Source organism: Carettochelys insculpta, chromosome 1, assembly GCF_033958435.1.
Source record: "Carettochelys insculpta isolate YL-2023 chromosome 1, ASM3395843v1, whole genome shotgun sequence".
Classification (NCBI taxonomy): Eukaryota; Metazoa; Chordata; order Testudines; family Carettochelyidae; genus Carettochelys; species Carettochelys insculpta.
In genome coordinates, this window is record NC_134137.1 from 8,488,766 (window position 1) to 8,500,705 (window position 11,940).

An 11,940-nucleotide genomic window follows, 5' to 3' on the forward strand; every position below is an offset into this window, starting at 1 on the left:
ATGTTATCCGTCAATGACACCACATTCACACATGCAGTGTTTCTTCTCACAGGAATAGCAGGAGAGGAAGATGTCTATCTCTGGATCAGTATCCCCTTCTGTTTAATATATGTAATTGTGATACTAGGAAATTCGGTCATTCTCTTTGTTATAAGAACAGATTCGAGTCTCCATGAGCCCATGTACATTTTCCTTTCCATGCTGGCTGTCATAGACCTTGGCTTATCGATAGCCACTATACCAACAATACTGGGTGTATTTTTGTTTAACTCACGGGAGATCGGTATCAATGCCTGTTTTGCCCAGATGTTCTTCATCCACTTTAGTCAATGTACTGAATCCTTTGTGCTCTTGTTTATGGCTTTTGACCGCTTTGTTGCCATCAGTAACCCACTGAGATACACTTCCATCTTAACCCTGCCGAGAATAGCCATGATGGGGCTGGTATGTGTAATTAGAGGGTTCGCCATTATACTCCCACTCCCACTTCTCCTGAAACGATACCGATACTGTCAAGACAATGTTCTTTCCCATTCCTATTGCCTGCACCAGGAGGTCATGAAACTGGCTTGTTCAGACATCACAGTCAACAGCATCTATGGTTTGTCTGCTTCACTTTTAACGATGGGTTTGGATTCACTGCTCATCTTCTTCTCTTATGTAATGATCCTCAAAGCAGTGCTGAACATCGCATCTAGAGCAGAGTGTCTCAAGGCCTTGAAAACCTGTGGATCCCATCTCTGCGTCGTCCTACTGTTCTACTCGCCAGAGATAAGCTTGTCTCTGATACACAGATTCATGAATAGCTCTTCACATTTGCTTCAGGTAATCTTGGGCTATATATATATGCTGATACCACCCCTCTTGAACCCAATTGTGTACAGTGTGCAAAGCACACACCTGCGTGCGAGATTAATCAAGTTAATTGTCAAGTGAATGTTTAATTCATCAACAGGTTCCAGTGCTGGTGACAAAAGACCAAGAACAAGGAACATGGCTTTTTATTCCTTCATAGATTCTTAGTTCCAGGATGAGGTGAGGGCCTCATTTCCACTCCCCTGTGTTTGTGGAGAAATAGGATAGTGTTAGGATGTTGACCTATAAAGAGTTGTATTTGTGGCTGCTCCCATCCTGTAGATATGGTCAATAAAGACAAAGATAGAGTATGTATATTATCATGACACCACCTGTTGCTCAGTCACAGTCCAGGCCTTTGTTGAGCACGCTGGGTGCTGTGTGATCCAAGGCTTCTGCATGAGGTATAAACAGAGGTGGGTCAAGGGACACCGAGATCCCCCATTCCTCTACACCCTCACCCATGTGCTTGCAACTGTGTTGTGTCAGAGACATGGTTATCGGAGGCTCACGGGAAGCCAGTCAGGCAACCTCCACTCAACTGATTGCTCTGCATCACGCAACTGCTGAGCCTGCTCCCACCTCAGAAGACCTGAGCTCTGTTTAAGTGAGGATCTGGCACACAGGAGACTGAGGCCCCTGTGGAATGTACTGTGTTTCTTCAGACCACCAGGGTGGATATTATCTGACCATGGTGACTTTCACTGCTTAATTTATTATTTTGTTCTGAAACCCTTGTGACAGGTTGTCACCCTCAGATGCCCTCTGGGAGCTGATGAAAATTGCAGAGCCCCTTAAACATTTGTCTGTGCTGGCCTCTCTCACACTGCTCTGCTCCTGACATAGCCTGTCTATCCTGGCCCTTTTATCACCCACAAGAAAGGCAGGTAGCATCATGATCTCCACCGAGCAATCTGAGTGCTTTACCTAAGCCACTGAATGAGAAACAGGAGACTACAACAAATTTCCCAGCCCTTGAAACTTTCACCCCTGCTAGCATATGAACACGGCATTATAGACTCTTGTAGCAAATGAGCACCTGTACAATGTAAACTTGTCAATATATGTCACTTTCCCCTCATAGAGAGAAAGACGTTCAACTGCCTTTGTTTTAAGAGTAGAGATTTTCCCAGCCACTTCACTTATACTACACTGGTTATGAAAAAACCGGTAAGAAGTTCATTAACAATATAAACACAAATTTTACCTTAATATAGTTATGACCAACAGATCAAAGATTACACCATAAATGTGCAAAGCTGCAAACTGGACATAGCATACTAGATTGATAATAGAGCAATCGATTGATTATTGAATTAAGGCTCACCAAATTAAATTAATGGGTAGCAGGTTTAAAACTAATAAAAGACGGCACGTGGTAGGCCTGTGGAACTTCTTGCCAGTGGAATTTGTGAAGACCAGGATTTTAACAGGCTTAAAAAAAACTATTAGATACATTCATTAGGTTATGTCTATCAACGGCTGTTATCCATGAGACAGGAATGGTGTACTTATGCTCTCTTTGCCAGAGGCTGAAAATGGATGACAGGACAGGGATTACTTGATGATTATCTGTTCTGTTCACTCCCTCTGGAGCATTTGGCCTTGGCCCTTGTCGCAAGACAGGACACTTGGTTAGATGGAGCTTTGGTCTGACCCAGGATGGCCATTTTTATGACTGGAATTAGGAATTTCTCACCCCAAATCATGATAAAAGCAATGCACCAATTTTCCGTGTGCAAGCTAAAAATCTCTCATGCTAGGACCATCCCTTCCCCAAGTTCTCTCTTTGCTCTTCACATATTTCTAGGAGTTCCCTTGTGTGGAGAGAGGAAACAAAGACAAACGATGATGTCATTCCCCATTTTATGTAGGCTCAGAGAGGTAGCCATGTTACTCTGTACCTTCTCAAAACAAACTAAGTTCTACTCGATAATCTGTAGAGGTGGGTCTTTTCCACAAAAGCTCTTTACTTACTAAATAATACTGTTAGTCTTTCAGGTGCTACAGGACTGCTTGCCTTGTTTCACTTTTGTATAGTATATTGATGTTGTGGAAACCCTTTGTTTCAAGCATACTTCCCAGCCCAATGTTTGGAAAAATAAAGGTACCAAACTAAAGTTCAGTGTCATGTGGTGTGGTGACGTGACCGACTGAATTGTAACAGCCATCACTCATAGGTTGATTGAAACATTTACTGGAAGGGTAAGTTCCTCAATGGGCCATTTTCATTGCTGATGAAGAGTCAGTGCTACCCAGCTCCTTGATTGATGTACCTGAAAAGCTTCTTGTATGTGTTAACCAGTTTGCACATTTGAGATGCAGCTACATAGTTGATATTCATTAGTTCAAATATAAAAATGGTAAGTGAACACAAATGAAATAATCATATTCAGCAAATCATATTTCCAATTTCATCTCACAAGAAAGATCTTGTGTCAGATGCGTGATAATGAAGTCACAATCATTTCTCTTTTATACCACTGGCACGAATATGGGGCACAGCATCACAACCTTCTCTGAATCCTCAGAATTGTCACATGAAGAGCACGGCTCAGGTGTGGGCCTCTCTTCATACCCTCTACAAGGAAGACCAAGGGAAAGAAAAATTTTAACCTGCCTGCTACAGTCTTCTGTATCTCGAATGAGCATTTAGAAATTCATTCGACCAGTGGTCCCATTAATTTTTGGCTAGTTGACAGCTTCTGATATCCCTTGAAAAAGATGCTTTTATGTTTCTATCTTTGAGAGCCGCCCTTCCTATGGCCAGCCCCATTCAAACATTATAGCTGCACCTATACTAGCCAATATATTCAAAATTTGCATCCCTCTTTCAAAAGAGAGCATGGAGTGTTTGCACACAAATCACACCCTTTCAAAAGGAAATTGAAGGAATGTATATAGTTCTATTCCCAGTTGTTTACATATGCCCATTGCTGTTAATTATGATATAGTTTATTTAGTCTAAATAATTGTGTGCTGTATACATGGGATGGTGTTGGGGAGGGGGAAGTGCACGGCAGGTGGTGACAGGAAGACTTCTGGGGGTGGCCGGGGAGGTAGTTACTGGGGTCTCTGAGTGAAGTGATTGTAGAAGGTCTCTGTGATATGGACCCAGTCCTGGTATGCCTCGAGGCTAGGGGCAGTGGCTCACGGGTCATAGGCCAGGATGGAATTGGCTTGCCTGGTGGATCTCCTCAACCCTGCTCTCAACAATATTCTGCAAGGTACAACAGGCTCCCACTACTTGGGGAATGTTTGGTCAGGAGACACCACTACCGACCCATCAAATGCCTGAAAGTCCACTCCACCACCTTTTGGGCATTGTTGAAAAGGGAATTGAAGAGCTCCTGCCTGGGGCTGGGTTGGCCTGTATAGGACTGCATGAGCCAGGTGTAGAGGGGATAGGTATCGTCTGGGGTATGGTGGTGGAGACATAGTTTATGATTTACATCCTGCACTAAGGTTTCCTCACTAGGACTTACATTTTAAAGAACGGCTTTTAGACTCTCAATTATTTTATTTTCAAATTTATCTTTAACTACTGTAACACTTTTTTGATTCTCCTACTTTGAATTTTAACTTTGGGGTGTGCATATAAGTTGCACCCCAATACAGTGTATTTAAATATTCTCCATGCAGGGATTTCATGTTAGGCAATGTACCTTTTAATTTTTCTCTGACATATAAACTTTGTTTTGTGTAGTCCCCAGTTTTGACATTTAATGCTCCAGTTTTGGGATGCAGTGGTGTTTTCCCCATCTTAGGGGTGTTACATTTAATTATATTAAGCTAACTATTACCAAGAGCTCAAGTATTAAGACCACATGGACCAGATCTGTGCTCTACTTAGCACCAAATCCAGAACTGACTCTCCTCTGGTGGGTTCCAGGAGAACATTCTTCTCAAAGCTGTCATTTAATATGTCAAGAAGCTTTATCTCTACGTCCCTTCCTGAAATGATGTACTCAGTAAACATGGAGGGAGTTGAAATCCATTATTATTGTTATTGCCTCTTCAGCGTTCCTCACCTTTTCATATTTCCTAGCACCATCCTGGTCTAATGAGATCCCCATTTCTACATTTTATTGTTCAAGAATGAAAATGTGTTCCATAGAGATTTTATGCTAGAGTTGGGCTCACTTAAGACTTTTACTTCATTAGATTCCCACATCTGGGAACGAGGGATGTGGCCATCTTTGCTGGAAGGGGAACCCAGTGCTGGGAAGCAGTGCCTCTGAAAAAGTCTGCACAAAACCCCATTAGCAGATCTTACAGACACCGGCTACACTGGCAGCCCAGCTTGCACATACATGCTGAAATGGGGCTGTTGGGGTGGGAGATGGTTCTGGAACAGGAAAGGAGGCCCAGTGATAATAGTGGATGGACCTAGTAACCAGAAGATCACTGACAGCCTTGTGGAATCTTCCTTTCCTGGCTGCCCAGGGGTGTAATGAAAGAAAGGGGCATAGAGAGAAATCTGAGTCTGTATAATTATTTTATTTCATTTTCATTTAGTCTAGTTTAGATTATAAAGATAACTGCTGCAACAGCTTTAAAGTGACCCCCTCATCAGCCTTGAAGGAGCCATGTGACGTATTGGACCCCCATAAAAACATTGTGACAAGCCCAGATTCCAGGAACGGAGCCTGCAGCTGGGCTTGTGCTGAATTCCAGTTGTCTACCATCACTGCCCAGCTACTGTGATTTGGCCGAGTGCACTTTGCTATTGGCTGTGTTGGGGTTAACACTGGTGAAAACATAGTCAGGTCACTGAGGTTCCCTGATGGACAAGTGGCTCCCAAGGGAACGTGCCTTCATGTTTTATAAAGACAATGGCCTCCCTCTCTGTAAACACACTGCCTGCTGCCTGTGCAAACTCTCTGAAAACTGCATGTCATTTAGGGGAACACCTCCGGTGTCTGGGCTTCTCATCTATCCGGATTTTGGTATGTTGGCACATTTCACTGCCCTGATGGTGCAGTTTGTAAGTGGTTCATATTTGCTGATGTTCTGTACTGAAGGAGAGAATGCAGATGTATTGCTGGGCTAGCTGAGTAACTGGGCTGGAGGTCAGGCAGTGGATGAGAGCTGGGAACCTGTCCCTTACATTAGCCCAAGCTTGACAGTCGGCTGTTCAAGTGTCACAGAAATCTGACCATAACACTAAGACTGAAGTGATAGAAGTCAGAGGCAGGTTCTGTCAGGGGATCTCATTTCTAGAGGTCCCAGGGTCTCTGGACTTAAGCCTGTCAGGGAGTAAAGGTGAAGAGAGAACGTGATTTCCTCTCAGTCACCACCTGACAGGGTTGATCTCAGAGTAGTGAGACCTCTATTAATGGAAAATCATCACAAACCCCCAATCAGCTCAGAGACATTTCCTCACACAAATGTAATCAGCAAAAGAGAGAAAGCCGTGCTAGTCTATATACTATCAAAACAAAAAAGCAGTAAAGTAGTACTTTAACGACTAACATAATAACTATTACGTGATGAGCTTTTGTGGGACAGACCCACTTCTTCAGACCATAGCCATACCAGAACAGACTCAATATTTAAAGCACATAGAACCAAAAATTGTAATCAAGGTTGACAAATCAGAAAAAAAATTATCAGGGTGAACAAATCACACAGTATACAGGTGGCGGGGGGGAAGTCAAGAATTAGATTAAGCCAAGTATGCAAAAGAGCCCCTAGAGTGTTCCAGAAAATTTGCATCCCAGTTATTTCATGTTTATGAATATTTTGTAAAGATCTTGTTGTCTGTAATTTTTTGGAACACTATAGGGGCTCTTTTGAATGCTTGGCTTAATCTAATTCTTGACATCCCCCCCCTCCCCGTGCACCCTTCTACTCTCTGATTTGTTCACCTTGATATTTTTTTTTTTCTGATTTGTCAACCTTGATTACTATTTTTGGTTCTCTGTGTCTTAAACATTGAGTCTGTTCTGGTATGGCTATGGTCTGAAGAAATAAGTCTGTTCCAACGAAAGCTCACCTAATAAATTATTTTGTTAGTCTTTAAAGTGCTACTTTACTGCTTTTTTTGTTTTGGTAATCAACAAAGTTGTTTGCAGCGACTTTAATCTCTACCTTGCTTGTGACGTCACAAACTGAGACCTTCATTACTCGATCAGAGGTCCGATAGGGCAGGCTTTTGTTTCCTGACTAAATGTGTTCTCCAGTTTTTCTGCTCCATAGATAAACATCAGCGTAACAGGGCTACCAGCATTTCAGCCCCTTTCTGCCCTTCAAGTGTCCATTGTCAGGCCTCCTGCCCAGCCCTCTCATGAGATGGAATCTCACAATATTCCAACCTTAGACAGGTCTCTGAGCTACAGAACGCTATGGGGCCACTGGACCTGGCCAGAAGGTCCAAAAGGTTTTGGAAGCTGTGGCCCTTCCAACAGGCAGCAACTGTTAAGGAGTGAGATCATGTGAGCCTCCAACTTCATCAACCAAAACACTTAGCAGGAATTAAGTGGGACATGAGAGTGTAAGAGGGTTTTCGAACAGCACTTTGGACGTTACTGGCACCAGGCCCTCCTACAGTCATTGGAACCCAGGCACAGCAAGGGTCTTCAGACTTCCCCACTGGTGTCTGCATTTTCAGTCTGTAATGCTTCTCAGTCAAAAAACTAGGCCACCTCTTCATGGACACTCAGCACTGACAGAGCAAGACAGGTGACTGGGCTAGTGACCAGAAGTCAGCTCTTCCCAGCTTGTAGCTCTGGATTGGTCTCTATACTTTCCAGAATTGCTCACTGAGCTATGGCTGTTTTTCAGTTGTTGCTGCCCTTCCTGCTTATATTGAAGCAACCTGATGTGCAACTGAGAGGAGCCAGGATGGTTTATCCTAATACAGACATAATGTAAAAACCCTGATAGTTAACTCAACATAGCCTCACGACAACAGCCTTATTGTCCGGGTTTAACAGACACATCCATTAAGGTAACACTCTGAATTCAGGCTACAGATAGCTGGAACAGAACTTGAGGAAAACCAGTCAGAAGTTACGACAGGGCGACAGGAATTACTAGATGTTTGTTTGCTGACAAGGGGCAGAACGGATGTGGAGATGCTGCGATCTCATCACTTAAGAAAGGTTGCAAGAATTCGGATTGTTTAGTCTGGAAAAAGAAAGACTGAGAGAGGACCTGATAAAGACTTTAAAGTACCTCAAAGATTTTTCCAAGGAGGAGGGAGAATAATTATTCTCCTTTCAAACCAGTGACAGGATAAGATGCAATAGGCTTAATTTGCAGCAGAGAAGGCTTACGTTGTATTTTCCTCAAAGCTTTCTAAATATCAGGGTGGTTAAACACTGGAATAAATTAGCAAGGGAGAGTTTTGAATCTCCACCACAAGAGATTATTAAGCACAGGAAGGACAAACACATGCTAGTAATTCAAAACAAAAAGCAGTCAAGTAGCGCTTTAAAGACTAGCAAAATAGTTTATTAGGTGAGCTTTCGTGGGACAGACCCACTTCTCCAGACCAGAGCCAGACCAGAACAGACTCAATATTTATTTAAGAATAAATAAGAATTTATTCTTAAATAAATATTGAGTCTGTTCTGGTCTGGCTCTGGTCTGGAGAAGTGGGTCTGTCCCACGAAAGCTCACCTAATAAACTATTTTGCTAGTCTTTAAAGCGCTACTTGACTGTTTTTTGTTTTGCTAGTGTATAGACTAGCACGGCTTCCTCTCTGTTACTATGTTAGTGATTGTGTGTGTCATCCAGGAACTTTGCATAAAGCAACAAATTACAGATATGTGTATGGGGAGAGGGTGCAGCACCCATGAGGATGAAAAGAAACCTGTAGGATGATTGAAATCTCTGTATTTAGCCACGACTGGCCAAACAAAGCACTTTGGCTTCTCTTGTTGGGATTCTTGGGCAGTGAAAGTGTATCAGGAGATTTTAGGTTGAATTTAATAAAGCCTAATTGAGCTGATGTAGCTTTAGTAGAGGGAAAAAAACAAATACAATGATATATTTTACCAGGCAACTGCCATGTGGTGATAGAAAGGGCCATCTTCAGAAGTGGCAGACCAGAATAGATATCTGTGGGAAGGTCACTGTAGTAAATCGATCATCAACAAGCTGTTGTGCTCACAGGTAAAACACGTCAAAGAGTCCTAGAGCTTAACAGGATTCAAAGAGGGCCTGGATGATACTATGGCTAACAAGCAAAAACAATTGCAGTGATGAGGAAATAAATAAAAATAAAAGGTCTCATAAAGGGTCTGATAAGTCTTTCTCCTTCATAGCACAAAATTTGCCTAACCTGTGGGTGTCAGGGAAAAAAATTCCTTGGACGCAGGTAACTGATAGTGTCTATTGCAGGCTTTCTTTAACCATCCTCCACATTGTTTTATATTGTCCACTGAATACTGGTATAGCTGAACTAAGGGTCTGATCCTGTCTGTGACAAACTGCCTGTTTACGGTATGTATCCAAGACAAAATTCTTGGTGTCTTCTGTGAGATCCTACTAGTTCCGATGCTCATACTCAGTAAAGGATAATGTGCCACTATGTACCAATTAATCTGCTATTCTTTTCCCATTTAGGAAAAAAAGCTGAAAAACGAGTGGATCAATCCAGTGCACTATGTTACCTGTCAATGACAGCACATTCACACATGCAGTGTTTCTTCTCACTGGGATGCCAGGGCATGAAGGTGACTATCTCTGGATCGGTATCACTTTGTTATTAGTATATATTATTCTGATACTCGGAAATTCCCTCATTCTGTTCATTATAAAAACAGATTCAAATCTTCATGAGCCCATGTACATTTTCCTTTCCATGCTGGCTTTCATAGACCTTTGTTTATCGGTAGCCACTTTACCAACAATACTGGGCGTATTTCTGTTTAACTCAAGGGAGATCGGTATCAATGCCTGTTTTGCCCAGCTCTTCTTCATCCATTTTACTCAATTGGCTGAATCCACTCTGCTCTTGTTTATGGCTTTTGACCGCGTTGTTGCGATCAGTAACCCCCTGAGATACACTTCCATCTTAACCCTGCCAAGAATAGCCAAGATGGGGTTGGTATGTGTGCTAAGAGGATTTGTCTTCATAATCCCACTCCCACTTCTCCTGAAACGATACAGATACTGTCAAGACAATGTTCTTTCCCATTCCTACTGCTTGCACCAGGAGGTCATGAAACTGGCTTGTTCAGACTTCACAGTCAGCAGCGTCTATGGTTTGTCAGCTTCACTTTCAACGTTGGGATTGGATTCTATTCTCATCTTCTTCTCTTATGTGATAATTCTCAAAACAGTGCTGAATCTTGCATCCCGAGTGGATTCTGTCAAAGCTTTGAAAACATGTGGATCCCACCTCTGTATCGTCCTGCTCTTCTACTCACCCGAGATAAGCTTGTCTCTGATACACAGATACATGAATAGTTCTTCACACTTGCTTCAGATAATTCTGGGCTATATAAATATGCTGGTGCCACCTCTTATGAACCCAATTGTGTACAGTGTGCAAAGCACGCATCTGCGTGGGAGGTTAATTAGGATATTTGTGAAATGAATGTTTAATTCATCACCAGGCTGCAGTGGTGGTGAGACAAGAGAAAGAACATGGTACATGGCTCCATATTCCATACTGGATCCTTACCTCCAAGACGAGGTGAGGGCCTCATCTCCCCTCTCCGGTGTTTGTGCAGAACTAGGACACCGGTAGGATGTTGTCCCACCAACAGTTGTGTCCGTGACTGCCCTGATCTCAGAAATCCTGTTAATATTATCAATAAAGAACAGGAAGGAGGATGTATTTTCTGATTACACCAGCTGTTGTGCAGTCACAGATCAAACTCTTTTTGAGCATTATGGGCGCTGCGTGACACATGGCTTCTGCACCAGAAATAAGCAGTGTCCGATCAATGGAGAAAATGAGCCAACTTTCCCCTACACCCTCAGCCAGCTACTAACAACTGTGTCATGTTAGAGAAATGGTTTGCTGAAGAGCCACATGGGAAGCCAGTCAGGCAGCCTTCACTTGACTGATGGCTCTGCACATGACACAGCTGCAGAGCCCACTCCCACCACAGCAGACCCAAGCTGTGCGTGAGTGAACGTCTGGAATGCAGAAGATTCAGGCCCCTTTTGGTTTGTGCTGTGTTTCTCCAGAACTCCTGGGTGAATATTATCAGGCCCTGGTGACTTTTAATGCTTAATTTTTCAGTGTGTTTTAAACCTCTGTGACAGATTGTTGCCTTGTGGTACAGTCTGGGAGCTGACATTAATGTACTGATGGACAAAGTATCAAACCACATTACTTATTAAATATAGAAAGCAGCATATGAGACATAACATTCTAGATTGATAATAGATCAGTCAATCAATAAATTAATTATTGAATGCTTCCAGAGAAACTAGGGGGTCACCCTCGTAGATTTAAAAATAACCAAAGGAATATATTACTTCTCACAGTGCATAATCAGTCTGTGGACCTCGTTGCCAAGGGATGTTGTGAAGAACAAAAATTCAACAGGGTTCAAAAAAGAATTAGGTAAATTCATGGAGGTTAAGTCCATTTATTACCCAGGATGGATAAGTCATCGCTGACGAAACCAAACAGATGGAGCGCTGGGTTCAGCACGACTCCGAGCTGTACTCACGTGAAAACGTTGTGGTTGACGCAGCCCTCGATGTCGTCAAGCTCCTACCAGTAATGGACGAACTGGATTAAGAACCAACTGTGGATGAACTGAAGAGAGCCATCGACAGCATTGCAGCAGGAAAGGCCCCTGGTCGGGATGGTACCACCAGAGGTAATCAAGTGTGCAGCGGACACACTCCTGGAACCCCTACATGAGCTACTGTGCCTGTGCTGGAAAGAGGGTGAGGTTCCACAGGATATGCACGACGCTAACATTGTAACGTTATATAAGAACAAAGGAGACAGAAGGGACTGCAACAACTACCGTGGAATCTCCCTCCTAAGCGTCACTGATAAACTGTTCACTCGCATCATCCTTGGCAGAATCCAGAAGATTGCTGAGAGGATGTACCCAAGATCACAGTGCAGATTCCGTGCAGAAAGGTCTACCGTTGACATGGTC

At 43.0% G+C, this 11,940-nt stretch overlaps 2 protein-coding genes across 2 annotated transcripts; both read left to right on the forward strand.

The window, feature by feature from the left end:
* Nucleotides 1-936, forward strand: LOC142002907 (olfactory receptor 51G2-like). The gene has a single exon (XM_074979397.1). The coding sequence runs from the start codon at nucleotides 1-3 to the stop codon at nucleotides 934-936; it is 936 nt and encodes a 311-aa protein (XP_074835498.1).
* An 8,534-nt stretch (nucleotides 937-9,470) lies between these two features.
* On the forward strand, nucleotides 9,471-10,406 carry LOC142002915 (olfactory receptor 51G2-like). Its single transcript, XM_074979411.1, has one exon. The coding sequence runs from the start codon at nucleotides 9,471-9,473 to the stop codon at nucleotides 10,404-10,406; it is 936 nt and encodes a 311-aa protein (XP_074835512.1).
* Nucleotides 10,407-11,940: the final 1,534 nt, after the last annotated feature.

Bases quoted from the DNA above. Each gene is read 5' to 3' on its own strand.
- LOC142002907 (XM_074979397.1), top strand. From the start codon at position 1: ATGTTATCCGTCAATGACACCACATTCACACATGCAGTGTTTCTTCTC.
- LOC142002915 (XM_074979411.1), top strand. From the start codon at position 9,471: ATGTTACCTGTCAATGACAGCACATTCACACATGCAGTGTTTCTTCTC.